Raw genomic sequence first — 20,014 nt, forward strand, 5'->3', positions numbered from 1 at the left:
GCAATATAATGTACTCCAGGAATATAATTAAATAGAATGAGTTACTTCTGACCCAACCAGTGAGCAGGGTAACTGAACTATTTCCCATTAGACAACTGCTAAGTGCAGTGCCGCAAATGCGAGACTGATCTGAAAGAGAGCTGACAACCCTTTCTAACATTTTTTTTCTTCTGCATTTCAACAAGAGAACATTCTTCAAATCCTGAGTAACGTACTTTGCACTAATGCTCATGAGAAGGCACTCAATTAAAATAGCAATCTGTACCAAATTATTACTTAAAATGGCATATGTCCCTTCTGTTCCCAAATTCCAAACGAAAATTCCACTTTTGAGTGAGATGCTGCAGGACTTGACTTGCAGTTGCTTTGGAGCAGAGGCACAAAAGAGAATTATTAGAGAGACTTCAGAGGCTGCCATTAGAGATCCAAGCACTGCAGGGGAATAGTCTGGCATCCAACAAGTAGAATTTGTGGAAGCCTGAACACTAAGTGAAAAGCTGTCTGGCCAGTCTACTGTAAATGCAGGCAAACCAGGAAAAGGAGGAACAGGAACAAAAAAGCCACCCACCTCCCCAGTGACAACTCTGACCACTGGGCACAAAGTCACATGTGTAACACTGTGCATGCTTTGAGCATGTCTTGGGGATCAAACTTCACCAGCAGACTGAGGAATCTCTGCAACTCCTCCAGGCGTTCTGCTGAGTGGTGCAGCACTGTCAAGTCTAAAGTAGCTCTACATGTATCTCATTAGGCAGAACCAGGTGAAGAGGTTAAAGCTGCACCATCAAGGCAATATCTCAAAGTAAATTTTGGAAGTACCCAAACACTGCTGGATTCTGCACAAACAGGTGCCTGAAAGCATGCCTGCCTCATGCAGCGGGATAACAAAAAGGACAGCACTGAGTGTGAATCGCTACACTCATGCAGTGCCATAAGGAAACACTAGTGCTAAAGTATGGGTGCTTCTGAGGGGGGATGCCACCCTCAGCACAGTCCTACAGTGACAGAGCTATAACTCTTCTGGAACAAGTAATGATGCAGTTAGCTTAAGTACCTCTGTGGTACACTCACTGCGTCACATAGAAGTGTCTCACCAGCCTTACCTTATGACTATCACATAAGCAACCTACTTCTACTGGATACGCACCTACACATATAGCCACATACACGCATACAAAAACACATACAAAACCAATCTATACTGCATACAGTTTTGTAGATATGCCCAGAAGACACTGAAAGCAACCATATTTTAGGAGCAGATCCTTATCCTTCATTGAAAACTACTACCAGCCATTTATCTATTCTGCTTATAGAGACATCCATTTCTGTATGATGGGTCTGACTGCTAGTAATTACTACTTCTATTCAAAAAGGAAAAGGTGATTACACTTGAATGAGAAAGCACTCATTTCAGCTGGCACAGAAAATTTCAGATGCTTCAGGGTCCACTGCTTTTTGTTCACTTTCAAGGTAGTAAGCTAAACCATGTGTAATAAAACCAACTGGCTTATTTTGTTTGGTTGTATCCATCAAGGGAGTCTGCGGAATGCATCTCACCCATATATTTTGTCCCAAAATCAGCTGGAAATAAGGTTTTTACCATGTATGTGTAAAAACTGTGTCATACCACCTCTCACTGGAGAGAATCCCCCACAAAACAAAGGGCATATAAAGCAAAGTCTCTTCCAAAATGAGTTGCACTGGAATTTGCCTGACTCTGAGAAGATGATTTTTCTCCCTTTCCTTTACTAGTCAGAAATGATAGAACTATATATTTGAGCGCTGAGAGTTCTCACCATAGCACAGCATACACTACCTACCTTCCATAAATGTTGCCCTCACTGGTCTCCGAGGCAGTAATTTAATAATCACCCTCATTTATAGCTGAAAAACTTACTGACAAAGAAGTTATGGCTTCAATCCAATAAAGCAGACAAGAGTAACTTGAAACACAAGTATTTCTGATCGTAAGATTTTGTATGATTCTAAGCATCTTTCTTTGAGCCAAAAGCAAATCTCAGCTCTCATCTTTGCTGAAAATCACCTCCAGCATCCCTAATCAAATTCTTTAAGATTGGTATAGACACAGTTATGCCACTGTACTGGAAGGGACTTTCAATGGCTAGCCCAGCAAACCTAGAAATATGTACTAACAGAGATAATTAGAATGGATGAAAGAGAAATTAAGTGTAGAGATCATTACTTTAAAGAAAATCTTTCTAACTAGTTTTTCTCCAACATTCTATAGCATGGGAAATATGATGAATTTTAGAAAAAATGTACTTTAAAATGTATGCAGAATGTATAAAAGTGTGAGATTTATTCTGGAACGGATTTGAAACATTCTTTTGTTTAATACACTGGCCTCATGACTGATAATTCTAAGCAAGTTTCATGCAACTGAGAAACTTATTGTTACACATGTTGATCTCGCATGAATTAACACACAGAGCTCCCTGAATGGTTTAAAACCCCATGACTATTTCACTACATTATCAAAATGGCTAGACTTCCACATTCAGGATAAAAACCGAAAGCATTAGTGAAAACTGTTTGCATGGAAAAGTCAGAAACACAGAAAAAGAACAGATTGCAAAGAAATGCTTAATGGGCAAGAACAAATACATCTGTCACGCAATAGTATTCTAAATATTCTTGGAAAAAATGCTTGCTGAACTTTAATTCTTGTTGGAAATTCTGCCCCAATTAAACTTGAGTGGACTGAATTATTCAAAGCTATTGGATACATCAGCTTACCTGCTCTGTCTCAACAAAGTTAGACACATGTCCATCATCATTGACCCCTCGAATGTGAAACCGGACTCCAGCTCGCTCACAGCTGATGCGAGAGATGAGACAGGCTTTCGCCTTCTTGTGGGAAGCATAAACAGTGCGGATGTCCACTACGCCACAGATCACTTTCAGCAACCAGTCAGAGCAGTTCACCTGGTAGTGTTTGAAGGGCACATGCAACAGCTGGTTCCTGAAAGGTTCAACAACATACAGATAGATTACTGAATAAAATAAGACAGACAGGAATAGGTGACCCCCCACAACAACCACTAATTTAAGCAATTCATGTTTTTTGACCTTTTCTGTTGTACCTTTGCTTTATCCAGACCCAGGAAATATCAGGAAGAAATCCTGTGAACTATTACAGTGAGCAGAACATAGCAAATTTTAATATCACAGCTACCACCAAGGTGCTCTCCTTGTATCTTGTAATTCTGTCTTATACATTCAGATGTAAATGTCACCTCTTTCAGCTCCAGAAATACATTTATATTTAGTAATCTTCTTCACAAATTATAGTGTTGTCAAGCTAATTACTTTTTGAACAGTACTACCCAGACCTTAGCAGTCACTACAGGATGAAGAGTCTTCAAAATCCACCAAGATTTTCAGGAAATTTTTTCCAAACAGAGACTGGACCCATAAGTCAATGGAGGTATGGCAAAAAGTGCTACTAAAATTAAGAGGAATTTCTTCTTTTTAAAAATTCTTTTTGAATTGAAAACCTTCAATTTATTTTAGGATCAAAAACCCAAGAAACCTATAATGTCAGTTAACAGTGATGCTTGTCTCTTCTCTTATGATGGTTTTCTTTGTTTCATTTTTCAAAATGCATCTTTAATCACACATAAGGGTCAAAAAGATCCCTTTTATTATCATTTATTGCTCAACTGGAGATCTGCACAAGAGTTACAAGATATAGCAAAACCCCTAAAGAAATGTTCTTCTAGAGTACAGCATTTCTCTGGAAGAGGTGCAAGTCATTCTTACATTTTTTAACTAAATATGTAACTGAAAAAGCATTGTAATGTAGTTTTTGGTATCTCTTCCACCTCCTTCTCCTAGCTCTACTCACAGAGGAAATCCTCACTCAGACAAATTCCAGTAGAATTTTTTGTTGTTGCAGTTCATTTAACAGGCAGTTTGTGCTGCATATAACTAAGGTCATCTGACACTTTTCATCATGTAACTATTTATCCATTGTTTACTCTTCTCAATAATCTATTGTTTGGTCTGAAATTTCCCATATCACATGATTGCCTAAAGGTAAATTTTCTTTGGAACGTCTTTTTGCCCTAAATGTGATGTTGTCACCATTCATCCCTGTTCTACAATGTATAAGAGAATGGAACCTCTTCAAGGGTTACTCTAGCCAGAAACAGCAAAGAAGGAAAGTTCAAATACTTCTCTTCCAAGAAGAAAAGTTTCAAAAGACAGTACAGGTAAGAAGAGTTACTTTAAAGGTTGTTTCTTTATTAAGGGATACTGCCACCTAAGGGATGAAATCCCTTAGGATTTTCATCACTGGAACAAAGCTAATTTGTGCCATGTGTCCGACATGACATGCTTGGTGAGCTTTTTGAGAGGGATGCATAATTAGCACAGTTGAAAGCAAGTTTTATGTATCTCTCTCCTGCGTTAAACTCAAAACACTAGATCTTACCAGTCAAAATCACATCATAGCTAGAAAGATTATTTAGCCTGAATGAAGTGCTCTTTCATGTTTATTTATCATCTGTTATGAACATTTTTGCTTATTTAATATTCACCCACTTTGGGCCCCAAGACTTATCACACATTTCAGCAGCACACCCACATTTAACTCTGCCAGTTTTTTTCCACCTACATCATATAATCCTCATTTATTTTCAGTACAGCTGTGCTTCCTGTGTGACTACCTTTTCATTTAAAAAGACAAAAATGAGGGTGTAGGAATTCAGGCATTCTGACAGAATCTGTAAAGCAAACAAACTGATATCAATGGTGAACCCACCTAGAGGAGACAAAACCCAGCATTGTGTGTTTTCCTTTCCACTCAACCAATACTTACCACAACAATAAATACTTTTTATTTGCTTTGTAAGCCCAAGAAAGTAAGAAGTACAGAGCAGTGTATTACCACAGGAGTTTCATTTGGTGCACCACACACTTACACTGAGCTGTAAACATACTGATGCTTTCAACATAAAAAACAGGGCATGTTATTGAAACATTAAACTACAGACTTAAGCCACATACACTTTTAAGAAACAAAAGATACAGATGATGGGATTTATGAACAGTTCAAGTGCAGGTTTCTATTAGATAACTTTTAAAGCAAATTATTGAAAAAGAACTGCAGGTAAAACTATTCGTGACATGTAAAAACATGTTTCTGTACTATGAGCAATATATTGTGTTTCCTTCTTAAAAACACAAAATGTCATCGTTAGAATTGCATTTCACTATCAGGTTAATTTTAATTAAAAAGAAGTTACCTGTTTCACCCAGGTTTACCATGAATTCACTACAGCTATATGCCCTGTAAAATGACATGACAAAGAAATGAAAGGAGGGGCACCTGAAATGCCTGTGTTCATGTTCCTCTGAGAATGTTTGACCAGTAAGATACAGGTGGGGATGACAGAAGACTTTGGTATAACATGCAGTACTAACCAGAAGAACGAGTTACCAGATTCATAGTGGTTATCACCCTGCTTCTGAGCCCGCACAGTCAGGTCAAAGTTTGAGCCTGCGTTAGGCCAGGAGAAATAGAACATCCCAGAGTTCAGTATTTTCTTCAAGGCAGTAACACGCTCCTCTTCCTTGGTTTCTTCCTGGAGAGGACAGAAATCTGTTGCAGTAATTTTGTAAACTTCAGCATCCAGGATTTTTCCCACCGACGTACAGCCTGTCACCAGGACCAGAAAGTGCAGCCGAGTGTTACCTAGAAGGTGACAGATAGTTACAAAAAGGGTTACAGGTGGACACAGGCTATGCCGTTTCACATCAGTACTGTCACATGCAATGCTGACAGGCCTCCAGCAGAGGCCAGCATCTTTGCTTCAGATGGAAGCAAATGAAAACGAGAAGCACACGACTGACTATATTCCTTTACATCTCTGAATTCCTTTTGACCTCAGGTCAGTGCAATTGCATAATATTCCACAATACTTACACATTCCCATCCTTTGCTGCATTAGAGTGTGTTTTTCCCACTTAATTTATGAAGTACAATGAGCTTGGTGTTGGGACACTACCCAAAATCAAATTTCACCACCCTACAAAACATACAGTTTTCATTGGATTTCACTGAAGGGAAAGATAAATGACTGGTCATTTATTAGATAACGTGTATTCTTCACTATGGATTTTTCAACTGACTTCTGAATTTTAAAGATATGAAGCATTCAGATTTCTTAATAGTTTCAGCTGAAGCTGGGTGTGTTCAGCCATTCGGAAAGTTTCAATATTACCAATTCTTGAGATTTTGCTCTTTATGTCATAAAAGAATAGACATGATTAAATGACAATCTCAGTGATCACTAAAAAATTCCAGCTCTCGTGGCTGTGAAGCAAAGTGTAAAATTATGAAGCAGCTGAACTTCAGGGCACCAAAACTAAAAGATAAATTTTGATGCTTAAGAACACCACTGTAATCAGATCTCTCGTACAAAGCAGAATTTTAACCTCTACTGATTCTCTCTGAAATGATAAAGTAATTAAGAAACAGTAGAATAATTGTTCTGAAAACACTTTTTTCTAGGAAGAAACTGTCTGATTCACTTAAATTGGCCTCTAATGGAGACAATGTCATCCTGTTCACTCCAGTTAGTAAGAAAAGATGGAAATGAGCCAACATTTATTGCTCTAGCATAGCAGAAGCAACAGCTGACCTGCCAAGAGTAAGCTAATCAGCTAAGGGCACAGTGAAAATCTGGGACAGTAGCTTCAGACAGCAAAAGGGAACACTTTGTAGGATCGCTCTTCAACCCTCCACGGTGGCCCACTATCCAAAAATGCAGACAACTCTCATGCAGCAACTAGGGTTTTATTCTGAAATATGAGCAGAAGAGTCCTTGCTTCCAGATCACAGGCTGGTTACAGAAACTTGAGTTAGGGGTGGTTTTCAGCAGGGCCAGAATATTTGCGTAGGCACGTGGGACTGGAATGGCAGGACAAGGTGGGAGATTAGATCTTATTCATTCTGTTCTGCTGACTTCAGTTTTGCATAAAGGCCAGTGTAGGTGGTATTTACTAAAAAGCTCTGTTCATCACATTTCTTTCTATAACAAGGGTATACTGTGTTCTCCTTCTTGAGTGTTTTTAAGAAGGACATCTTCTGTACTTTTCTAGATAGCACCATAGTGAAGGGTTAGAAATACATAAAACCTGACAGTTTATTCCTCCTTTGCACATGACTGTGCATAATTATAGAAGATTAAAAGTCGGAGATACATCAGTTATCACCACGATAGTTCATACTTCACTAAATACTGTCTTGCACCCTCCAGAAGGGGCCAGGAGGAGTTAGCTGTCTCTCAGGATAGCTAATAGCTTCTGTGACTTTGGTGAAACCATGCAAAACTGATCAGCTCAAAGTAAACTTCACTCATGAGAATTTGGAAGCAAGGTATAGAAACACTATTAATATGTCTTACTATCAGTTAGCTTCAGGGACAGAAAACAAGTAGTGACAGACTCAGAGAGCTAGCTGGCTTGGATGCTGAGACAAAGAATAAAAGCACCTTCGCTGGCTTCAGTGATCCTAAACTTTCCTACAGGTTTCAGAAGAGATTGAATGAGAAAGTCAACATTAAAACAGCCAGAAAGAACAAAAATCTAGTAACAGTGGGCTTGTTATCTGTGGTTCTGTCCTTCAAGGAGCTTGTAACCACTGGAAAACATCTAAACAAAGCAATTCTTTAAGGTGGCAGTGAGTAGGAATAAAGCACAAGAGAAGTTTCAATCAAAACTACACAGTTTTGCCTTACCTAGAAACTTCCTATCACTTAACAAAAGACTATAGACTATTTTTACTCCCCTCCACTCACTCATCCACAAAACAGGAGACACATCTACACATGCAGAGGTCCAGCATCTCTACTCCCCCAAATCACTAGCTAATGAGCTCAAAAATAGAAATCACAACTAAGAAGCTACTGCTTTGTCCCTGAAGCACCAGACTGATGGCTTTCTGAAGCTGCAATACGTTTTCCTGCCACTGTGCAGTGGGGTTCCACATTAAAGAGTTGGGGTTGTTCAGCCTGGAGAAGAGAGATGGCTCTGGGGAGACCTTATTGAGGCCTTTCAATTCATAAAGGGGTCTTATAAGAAAGAGGAGAGAGACTTTTTATCAGGGCCTGTAGTATCAGAAAAAGGGGCAATGGTTTTAAACTGAAAGAAGTTAGGTTTAGATTGGATATAAGGAAGAAATTTTTTTTACAATGAGAGTTATGAGATACTGGCACAGGTTACCCAGAGAAGCTGTGGCTGCCCCCTCCCTGGAAGTGCTCAAGGCCAGGTTGGACGGGGCTTTCAGTAACCTGGTCTAGTGGAAGGTGTCTCTGACCATGGCAGGGGGGTTGGAACTAGATGATCTTTAGGTGCCTCCCAACCCAAACCATTCTATGATTCTATACACACAGAGTAAGTCTGTTTACAGTACTCCAAATTATGGAGCAGCCTTCATGCACTTTTCATGATGCCTTTGAACAGAGGCCTGCTGGCAAAGGAGTTCACACTTACAGCCCAGAAAATTGGAGAAAAAGGAAGAGACAAATAAATTCAAGCTATGATAAAGCTAGCCTGCTCTGCCACTTTGTCCTCCTAGACTGCTTTGCAAGCTGAGGTGGTCTTCAGATCAACTCTAACCTCTCTGATTGGCTTAAATCATTCTGGATATGTTACAAAACAGCCAGAATGCAGAAACCGTACAATACCCCAGTGTAACAAAAATCTCTCTTGACTCTGCACCTTGGAAAAAAGGCCCAAGCCCCATCCCGATATCCCCTTCATCCCAGGTGGTATTTGGACAGTGTTCCTGGGAATCAGCTGCAGGCTACCACTGCACTGTCTTCGGGAGGAAGATCCTTGCCCAATGCACATGTCACTCTTGGCACAGGGAGCTAATCACAATATCCTACTGCCAGTGCTCAAGCCTGTGCCCTGCCCCCTTTTTATTCACAAAAATGTAGCCATGGAGTCCTAGGCAGAGGTAAGGCTCCCAACATCCTTTCACCCTTTTGGAACCTTCCACAGCAAAATGAATGCTACCAAAACACTGCTCCACTATTCATCTTTTAACTAGGCCTCCATTAAGGTCCAAGAAATTACCCACCACTAGGCTATACAGCTATAAACAAAGCTTTCCCCATCTTCACTTCTTTGCCAGCAATATCAATTTATGTCTAGAAATTTCTTCTTTCAATCCCAAACCTTTTTTCTCATGTTTCCCCTCAATACAGGCTGCCAATGCTTTTAAATATATTGTCAACTACATCGGACAAGTTTGTGATGGAAATGATAACGTGCTACCTCCACTTAAACTTTCACTTAGGCATTTTGTCAGATTGAAAATGTTATTCCAAGGAATAAAACAAAAACATTACATATCCAAGTAGTACCTAATATGGCAGAAACCTAGCATTACCAAAGGAAAAATGCCTCTGCTTATTTGCCAGTCACTGAAAGTCTGATTATTATTATTATTATTATGGATATTTTAAAGGAAAAAAATCAGTCCATTTACTTCTAAATTTAAACCTTAAACAGTCAATGTGGTTTCTTTTCTGGTATGTAAATGTCAACAAGCCATAATCTTTCCTGTTGAAAATAGATACTTAACATGAAAACAGCTGTATCAACCACAACCCTACCTAAATATACTAAAATTTAAGGGTAGAAATTTCTTAAATTGCTTCAGTCAGGATGGATGCTGCTACTGGAGCAAGTGATTTTTATAAAAAGCAAAATAAAAATCAACTTTCTCCATTTCCAAAAATTGCAGATACTAAGTTATTTCATAATTGTTCATTCACTGTAAGGAAAATAACATTTTTAGTTGACTAGAATTCTTTTAGTTCCTAAACAATTCATTTTTATTATCCAGTAAATCTCACAAAAGAATGCAAGAAGTTGCATTCCCAGTTTACTACACCCACCCCCACAAAAAAAGAAAAACAAACAAAACAAGAAAAAAACAACACGAAAATCCAGCTATCAACATAACATGGAATTTCCTATGGTAGGTGGATTTGTGAGGCCATGGCACAAGAAAGAGAGGATTTTTTTAAAAAAAATTACATTGGTTTTGCTGAGCAAACTGTTAAAATACCACAACTTCAATGAAATAGATCAAATTGAAACACTCAGACATTCCTTAAAGCTAGAAGGTATTTCCCCTTAAAACAATCAAGACTATTCCATTAATCCCTGCAGCCTGAACTTTTCAAAACTGCAGCTCACTACCATTTCCAACTCTTAATATTAAAAACACTCTTCCTTTCAAGTTTCCAGTGAAACTGTTTTTATACAGGTAGCACTTGAAGTACCAGACTAACACCAATCACAACAAAAATACATCAGATAGTCCAGCCAAATCCACCTGGCAGTCATCAGGAAGCATATTATGAGTTACAACCTTTGAAAGGAGCTAAACAGTATTCAAGGTATTTATGTTTTTTCCGTCCAGGACATCAACAGCAACGTGGAAAAAAAAACAAAACTAAAGCCGTAAAATGAGCAGTTACCCCTTAAGTGTAAGCTCAAATAAACCAGGAAGCTGAGTTTTAACATGCTAGCTGTTCAGCCTCAAGATCAAAGGGAAAATTAACACTAAATCAATTCCCTAAAGTCAGTGGCCCTGCCAGTACTACCACTGCAGCCAGTTTTTGGAGGGTTCCTCTTCTCAGGAGCTCTCTGAAGGTCTGGAGTATGGGACAGGCCAAACTCCAGTCTGATTTCTTGAAACAGGAGCCCAGGAGTTCTTATTAAAAAAAAAGTAATTAATGGAAGTACACTGGGTGGAAAACATATGGTAGTTTTCCCTTGATTTCACATGCATTACAGCAGCAGAAAGGACGTTATATTCAGCTGACAGTTGCAAAGTGCATGATGAATGAGGCCAGCACTAAGGCCAACAACAAGCAACCAAAAAAATGGAAAACTTTTTCCTGGAAGCGATCAAGGCTCCAGGTCTGGCTCTTGCACTTCACTGTGTACCAACACCCATATCAGCTGTAGACTACTTACCAGGCCCCCCACCTTGGAAAACAAAAATATTTTCTTTTACAAGTGGTTTAAAGTACAATCCCGCTTCATATTAGGCTTTCTAAACTTTATACATAGATGAAAGTGATTTAGGAACGTAAGAACTGCAATTGAAGATCACAATGGTAGAAATGTTCCTCATTTCCTTTGGTGCAATTTCGAATGATTTAAAGAAGTCTCTGAAATAATTTTAGAGCAAGAAGTCAAGTGTTGCTTACTGATCATGCTTTCTACATCTATGCAACATCTACATCTGCAACACATCTATGAAAAAGCAAGACCAATCTACAGTACTAAAGAAAGAAAAATTATTTCAAAGCTTATATGGACCAAATTTTGATCTCAGATAAAAAGGTATATGTTCATGCATTGTGACCAAGAGCATTATTTTGCCCCATTACAGCTATAAATCACCACAACTGTCTGTAAAGAATACTCTGAAATAAATCTAAGAAATGTTTTGCTCACAGCGATATGTGCTGAATGCCCTTTTATCAGGTTGCACAAGGGAGACAGAGGATGGAGAATATTTGGCATAAAATCAAGACAAGAATAACTTACATCAATTTTTTCAAAAGCTCTTGTGAAACCAACTGCCTTAATCCAAGTTGAACAGGAAACACAGTTCTGGTACGTCACGCCCTACAATAATAAGCTGCAGTTTCTGTATTTAACCTGTCCACATGACTCAAGACAATTGTTTCCCCTAAAGTTTATGGGATGACTTCAGTGCTGCCTATTATGAGCTGCAGTGAAATGGAGGCAATATTCAGTTCTTATTTTGTCCTTCTTAGCTGTAAGGATTTCACTCAAGACTGCCTTTTCTTTTTAAAAATGAATCTGCTTCAGTTTTTGCTCTTTCTCCATTCCAACACAGTCATGCCATTGTCTTATATTCCCTCAGACTGTTCCATCTCCACTCCACTCATACCTCCACTTCACTTTATAGTCCACTGAAAAACAATTTGCAAGGTATTTTTGTCTCTCATCTGCCTTCAAAATTAGCAACAGAACACAGTAGAGGAACAGATTCTAATTGTCTAGCTGAAAATCTATAAGGAAATCTATAGCAGAATTATGAAAAGAACCAAGGTTTTCCAAACTACAGTTTTAATCTCAAAGATACTCCTTCTCCCCCTTCTAAACACAATTACATTATTAGAAAATGTTCTAAAGGAACAGAAAACAGGTACTTAGTTATCCTTTTTGCCTTTGAAACTTCTTCCTTTCAACTACACATTGTGTATGTACAAGAGTGAGAACGTATACACAGTCAAATTAATTAATTATGCCTCCCCAAATACAGCAGCTATATTAAACTAAACAACCTACGTGGTGATGGTTTCTAAATAATACCTTATATATGGACCCCTCCCTGACTTCAGTGTCTAAACTAAACACTGCAAAGCCAGCTCTTTTAACAGTCTGCTTAAGATGTACTTGCCACTGCTAGATCTTCTTTGGCAGTAAAGTCTTGGCTGAGATACAGCTCAGAAACACTGTACAATTCATTCTGTTGCCATCCATCTCACAAAAGAAAGCAGAAGAACTTAGTGAGTCATGTTAACAGACATAAGTACATAGAAGTGAAGGTTATTACTGGTGGGAAACATTTAACTTTGTGAGTCAGTTTCACATATTTTGTCTGCTTTCTTGTGAAAAGCACTATCTACTCTGGCAGACATACAATGTGATTTATTTGGATTCCTAAGAAGTGATATTTACACATTAATTAAAGTGCTCAGAGACATCTTTCATGTCTTGAAAAAAAGTCTCCCCTTCTGCTCTATAAATATACTCTTTTAATATCCCAGTGGAATGCACTTTCACAAATATTTTCAGTTAATTTAGTACTTATGGTCTGCAGAAAGAAAAAAATACTGATACTCCTGAACAAAGTCTATGTGATCACAGATGCTCAGTGAAGAGCTGGCCAATTACGCCCTTCTTTGCAGCTGCTAAAATACATTGTATGAAAAAGAAAAAAAAAAGTTACATTGCATTTCTTTCTAGTGTTAAATCTTTTATGTAAGCAACAGCTAAAGGGATGGAACTTATTTATATGTAAGGTCTGAGGCTGTGAAATAAACCTGGGCTACCTCCTGAAGGGTGAGACAGCAGGCACGTGACCATCTTTGCTTTTTAAACATGTTCAGCAACAGAAAATGTTTGCTTACCATTACAGCATGACCCTCCTGAATTTTCAGTCAATCACAATTAGAAGTTTGCCCCCAGTAGTTAACTTTTTTATCCAATTACCAATAAAATTTTTAACAATCCCTTCCAAAGGAAGTCCTGTACCAGGACTTGTAATGATAGAACAAGACAGAAGTACAGTGACAAAGCTCAGAGAGGAAAAACCTCATGCTTTAAGGGCACTAAAGTTAAGCAGGTGTTGTTCAAATAGAAATAAGGACATGGGAAACACAGAAATAAAAGGAGAAATGAGAAAAAATAAGGCTGAGAATATTTCACACCCCATTTGAAATCATTCACCTTTTAATATGAAGGCTAAAACCAAATTAATTTAGTTCCCATCACATACAAGAAACTACCCTCATCTGTAGCTTGAAGAGCTTAAATTCAATAGCTACATTCCTTTACTAGTACAACAGATTCATTAGACTCCTATGAAGAAAAACAGGTCCAAGTGCCAAGAAAAACTAATCACAAGCCCTCCTTTTTTAATTACATTAACAAGTTGATATTAATCTCCATAGAAATGCCTAATTAATTCCACAAGAAAAAAAACAAACAAAAACCTGACATTCATTTTAAAAGACTAGATAGGCCCACAGTTTTAAATTATGACACGGAAATCTTTCAGATTGCAGTCATCTCTTCAGATCAATCTGAAGTCATATTACTCAAGCCATAAAATTGCACACTTATATCTACTGGTCTAAATAGACCAGTGCTTACATTACCACTGCCTTTGGTGGATTCCCTGACCAAGCATCAAGTTATATGGAAAAGTCTTGTCATACATTCAAGTCAAAATTAAAGCTTACTGTAAGACCACCAGGGGAACAAGCCATATTGTGCTTTTTGTTTTAATGCATCTTTTTCATCAGTGAATTTGAAGCCTGCTGTGTAAGGTACTATTACCTTCAAATCAATGACTACAGTTCTCTTCCTTAAACATGCTATTTCCATTAACATTCCTGGAGGCAGTGTAATAGCAAGTCCTTTGCTAAATCAAGATTCCCAAACTGTACAGAAATCTACAGCAATGACAATAAATATTCCTTACTATATTAGTTGAAGTTAAAGGCCTGTTTCTGCAAATCCTTATCCATCTGAATTACCCAATTAAAGGCAACTGGGCATTATAGCAATCAGTAGCACTACAGGCTCAGATGACCATGATTAATCAGTGTTTAAACATGATCCTTCAAAAAAAAGCAAGAAACCATAGCTTGCCTTGGACAAATGTGATAGGGGAAAAAAAAGGTAATTATCTTCAGGCAGCTAGGAATGTTAGACAAAATAAAAGCAATAAAAAATCCAAAATTCTTAGACTATCATTTAGTGATATGCTTTTGGCACAGCACAGAAAAAGAAAGAGATCTTTTCCAGATTGTACATAACAAGGTGCAATTAGCTTCCACAAGTTAAGGAATTAGACAGCTTTAGCCACTTGTTGTTGTCTTTTAGCACTGTCTAGGTATTTTATAGTCTCAGCCATACAGATGGTCACTTACCACATTTAAGCTGAAGCTCTCCTAAGCAGCCATAAGCATCCATGAGTTTTTCATACTGTCCTTTAATTGTATCCTTTTCTTCTGGAGCTGAGAAACAAAATGAAAGGCAGCAAACTTTAGTTTTCCAGTCTTTATAAAATTTTCAGATTGCTATTGCCTACACCAATGCTTCTCAGTTGATTTCATTCAGGAAACTACAGTACAAAGATAGGGTTAAAATGCTGTAAGAATACAGTGATTAAAAAGTGATGGGACAGAAATACATAGCCTCTCCACACACAACCCCAAAAGAAAGGGCACACACTACCTTTCCAAACAACATAATTGTTAGCAGTGTTCTTATTCTGTGGTACAGACGCCACATCAGTTTCAGAATAAGCAAAGGAAGATACATGCACATGTAAACTTTACACTTCTAAAACAAGAACAAAAATAATAATTTGTCTGCCCATAAGCTAAAATACCTTTTCCTGATGTGCAAAAAGAGATGGTTTCTGCTTCCAGATTCTCACAGTCTAATTTCAGACAGAATTGGAAATTTTTTATGCAAGATAACATAATTTGATGTAGACACATCAGGTGTTGATTTCAAGAGGAATTGAAATATATTTTAGCGAAGTAAGATTTAGCTGATTAAAAATAAGTAAATAAACGGTCAGATGCTGATGCTAGATTTGTGTAGTTCTACAACAATTGACTTCAACAGGCACAAACTGAACATTTAGGTATTAAGCCAGAACACGGCCCAAACTTGTCACTAGCTACTTTAAAGTAAAACCAAAGTACTTCCTGAATAAGTCTGAATTTTGAATATTATTTCCCAATGAGAAGTAAGGTTAGTCTCCTGAATGATGAAAACAGGCTGTGACCCTTAAATGTCCATTTACTTCTCAAACCATGGATAAACAGCAACATGGTACTTTTAAAGGTTAGCTAATACATTATAATTCTATGTTCCCAATAAATTCAGCAATATAAAAAAATCTGAAACCTCTGGGCATATAAAGGGTGAGCTGAACTGCCTGCAATGGATGATAGAACAGAAAAGAAAGCAACAGGCTTCTCTTTATAAACCTCAAGAGGCAAGCAACTCAGCTAGAAGCATGAAAAACAAATAAATATCCCGTATATCACCAACATTTTGAAGTGAAAGGAACAACAGTTCCACTTGCAGAGGCAACCCCCAAAGGAAACCAAACTACGTTTGTCTCAGTTTTTGCACCCATGACAAATACAGAAGACTTGTTAATTTTTTCTTAATTTTATTTTTCCTATCAGACTTTCAAAACTTATCTATTCTGCTTTCCTAGAAACACTGAGTCAGGAGAAACTACTAAAATGTTGATACCACACACACCAGTGAAGCAAAACATAAGCAACAGAAAGAGGATAAAGGGATTTTTACTGTGTAACGTAAACCTCTGGACAGAAACAACTTAAATATTCAGTAATGGCACCTCTTTAAGAGCTGAGACTCTGGAAGCTCATTCCTCTTTTGCTTCTAAAAAGAGTTCACCAAAAATAATTTAGATAGACTATTACAGTGTTTCATTTTTTAAAAGTCCCTGTCAAGCCTTCCTTATGTATTAAAAGAGGTTTAAAAAAGCAATGTTTCACTTTCCGTGGCATCGTCACTAAGTTGATAAGAACAGCAACAACATACTTTTTTCTTAAATCTGTTCTCTGCTTTAAAAGTTTATTCTCATTCCCTTTAAAACATAAAGGAAAAAACATTAAAAAAACTCTTGCTCCAGGTTTTCCATCTTTAGGAAGAAATACCGAGTAACAGAAACAGCAAGAAATTCAGATCTCAAACTGATGCAGGAGCTTGCAAACTTGCAGGCTAGGCACAACCTGAAAGCATTTAAAAGACACCTTGAAAGCATGATGATACTGTTCAAGACAGAATTACAGATTGGAAAGCTGTCTTTTAAACTGTCTGGTAAGAGAATGATCCAAAAGAATTAAATTTATTTCAGCGTGGAAATAAGCAACACACAACTCATGCTGCTAACAGCAAAGAAGCACTGGCACGTACAGAACCCACCGAAGTTTCCCAGGTCAAGCCAGCAGCATCACACACACACCAGCCCCCGGCACAGGACTTTTCCAAACACACAAATAGCTGTGCTTTGCCAGCAGTGGTACAGAAATACGCCGTTGTTCTGGGCAGGCCATTTGACAGAACAGTTACCTGCAGAGTAGCATCAGTCAGGGCATCAGTATCAGAAGAGCTGCCCGAAGGGAGGAGCAGGCTCTGAACACAAAGCTACAGGACAACTCTGGGCTGTGTTGCCACTCTTTTTGGCGAACAGCTTGCCAGCAACTTCTACCACATGGCAGATTCTGTTATTTATCCTAGGGTTCATTTTGTTCCCTGAAGCAATTGAGACTCAGAAACCAAAAAAGCAGCGAAGTGATCTTTCCTTGACACTTCCATGCACTCTAAAGATACAGCATGCTCTAAGACCTCACCTGTGGACAGTCCAAGAGGGAAGGAACATGCCAGTCTGACACAGCTATGCCTGTGGGTCATGCAAATGGAGAGCCCAGAATATGTCAGTGCATACAGACCAAATTTGTGTGGGAAAAAAAAAAAACCCAACACTTGTTATAGATATTGATGGAATTAGAAGACTCCTGTCCCATTACACTCCTTGGTGTCGCACAAACTCCTGAGATGCACTGTGACCACCACCATTTTGTGTGGGCCAGGGCAGAGGCCTCAGGCAGCAGGTCAGGCAGCAAATCCCATACGCTGGACCCCCTCTGTAAGGGTCTCGTGACTGGGGGGAGAACTCCCTCATGCCTCACAGCCCCCAGCCACCACAGCGCTGTCTCACTCCATGCCCTGCCAGTGTGCAAGCGAGGATACAGGCGGCATCCCTCCAGCACTAGGAGGTCCTAGCTGGATTCTGACACACCCCAGACAAATTTCTTAGGAGAAAGTGAGGGAGAACGAGGAGGAAACCCCAACAACCATTACAAAAAAGCAATACATTAAAAGGATGACTGAAATGTGACTTTAGAAGGACATTATTGCAGAGGGCTTGAGTCAAGTTCGAATACTATTATTGAAAAGATATCTTTAAAATCTTTTATTGAAATCTCAAATAACTGTCATCAAAACCTGGTCTGAAACATCTCCTAGAGTATTCGCAGATGGTGCTAGGACACAAGAGCCCGAATCAGAGCGTGACTAGACAGAGAACAAAACTACCTGATATGCTACTCCCTTTGCTGAATGAAGAGAGTTAAAGGAAAAAGTTACAACAAAACTCTAAAGGACTGTTGGTGAACATGGAAAATATAAACTATATCTGACAAGTTTCAACAACATGGAAAATACTGTTTTAGCAACAACATTTGACAGCTAGATGTGTCCAAAGATATAGCACTTTTCTAATCTGTAACATAAAAATTACTTCCATTCTCTATTAAATGTTCCAGAGTCAGGGTTTTTATTCTGCAACAGCTTTCATAGAAATTCTGAAATGCAGAGGCAGTGAGAGCAGTCTGCTTGAAAACTTAGGACAAGGACTGGATGTTTAACTAAACTCTGCTCACATGTAAAATCCTTCCTCCTTCAAGCCAGACAGCTTGAGATACATACATGCATACATACATATATAGTTAATGCACTATACTGCTACAGAAGTTGATGAAACTCACGGAAAGGTTTTCTTCTTGGAGACCATCAGATAACTACTTAGTAACTACTACAGAATACACATAGTAAATACCAAACTTCACTAAAGCTTTCCATCATTATTTTTAGTAATCTTTCCTTCCACTAAACATGTAAATCAGTATCCACCCCTCTGCAATAATTGCCACAACAGTGTTGTGTTCATAACAGCTTTACAGACCTGTACATTACCTGAAATCATCAAGCATTTTTCTTAATATCAATTATGTAAAATTTCCTGACACAATTTATATAGAAGGTTGGCATGTTGGCTCAAAATTTTAACCTTTGCAAAACAAGAGGCACACAATAATTCAGTGAAACTAAACTACAATAAACTCAACTAAAAATGATCTTTTTCCATGTATAAAATATTTCGGAACCAAGGAAAAACACCACAAAAAGACCTGTAAGTACATATACCACATGGCCTATCCAAGTGTGACTTCCTGCCTGTAAAAGCTGCAAATTCGATTTAGCAGGTACTGGCCAGACCTATGCTGTTTCCTTTGTTCAACCCTTCCTTAGGGCTGATCCCTCAGACTTCAGTAGGAACCAACACATCTCTGAAACATATGGTGCCCAGCATGGTCAGTGACCAGAGGGAAGAGGGCAGAAAGGTATCAGTAGCTCCAAGTCCAACATTCGAGAGCTCCTGAAGAAAGAGTCTGGGATCAGGTTACAGATTCTGGCTCTGCCCTCTTTCTTAAGCCTGATTCTGGAATTATTTAGACACCTGCTTAGCTGTAGGTACCACTATACATGTATATTCTGAAGCATTTCTAAGTCCTTTTAGAAACCTAGGTCTCAGTAACTTATTTCCTTTATTTGTTTATTCAGCATTTTGGAGGAAGAGATGTGAATTTTCCCCAAAAAGCGCAGATCTACAATCAAACAGAAATTTCATACACAAAAAAACCAAAAACATGTGAGGAAAAAAAATACACATACCACCACCAGCATCTTACATAGAAATATGTTCAATGCCTGGTATTATATGAGTTTAGATAATTAACTTGCCTCCAAATTGTTTTCTGTCATCCAAATTCTGTTTTCTGTCCTCCTCAGACAGGCCTAAAGCACTTTGTTGTATTTTCATTATCTTTCATCACTAAAATCTTCCTGTTCACATTCAATTCAAGCTACAGAGACACTATACAAGTCATATTGTATTCTGAAGTACCATATAGGTCAAGCAACACAGAGCTGGGAAGAGGTCTGTGGTCAGAGTTACAGTTAAGACAGTCTGGAAATTCAAAATGTTAAGCAATATTTACCAGTTTTCTAGAAAGTGATATTTCTGGTTGAAAACACAACAAACAAATCAAGAAAGTGGCATTTTGGAAAGATCACTTCACTGGCTTCCTGTATCAGATTGATAGGGAGGGATTATGTTTTCATAGCTACATATGTATATATGAATATTTTCACTCACAACCAAAGAATGGACTCATAAAACTCCCAGGTTTTACTGGCCAGTGCTGTGGTCTGCAAGCAGTCAGGAACATAAAAGAAGTCCGCAAGTTATTTCTCTGGGGCTTGACCATTATCTTTATGCGGTTCCTGTCACATATTA

General features: G+C 38.3%; 1 protein-coding gene across 3 annotated transcripts in view; it reads right to left on the reverse strand.

The window, feature by feature from the left end:
* SYNJ2 (synaptojanin 2) overlaps positions 1 to 14,837 on the reverse strand; it is a 58,421-nt gene extending 43,584 nt beyond the window's left edge. For 2 of the 3 annotated variants that reach the window (XM_026845363.1, XM_026845362.1), the window contains exons 1-3: positions 14,751 to 14,836; positions 5,452 to 5,722; positions 2,761 to 2,986 (exon numbers count right to left, since the gene is read on the reverse strand). In XM_026845363.1, coding sequence (XP_026701164.1) covers positions 2,761 to 2,986; positions 5,452 to 5,722; positions 14,751 to 14,793 — 540 coding nt within the window. In that variant the 5' untranslated portion in view covers positions 14,794 to 14,836. Of the gene's footprint in view, positions 1 to 2,760; positions 2,987 to 5,451; positions 5,723 to 14,750 lie in introns of all 3 variants that reach the window. The other variant, XM_026845364.1, reaches the window with a different exon arrangement.
* Between the last annotated feature and the right edge of the window lie 5,177 nt (positions 14,838 to 20,014).

The sequence above is a fragment of the Athene cunicularia genome (assembly GCF_003259725.1).
Source record: "Athene cunicularia isolate RWA chromosome 3 unlocalized genomic scaffold, athCun1 chr3_part1, whole genome shotgun sequence".
Classification (NCBI taxonomy): Eukaryota; Metazoa; Chordata; class Aves; order Strigiformes; family Strigidae; genus Athene; species Athene cunicularia.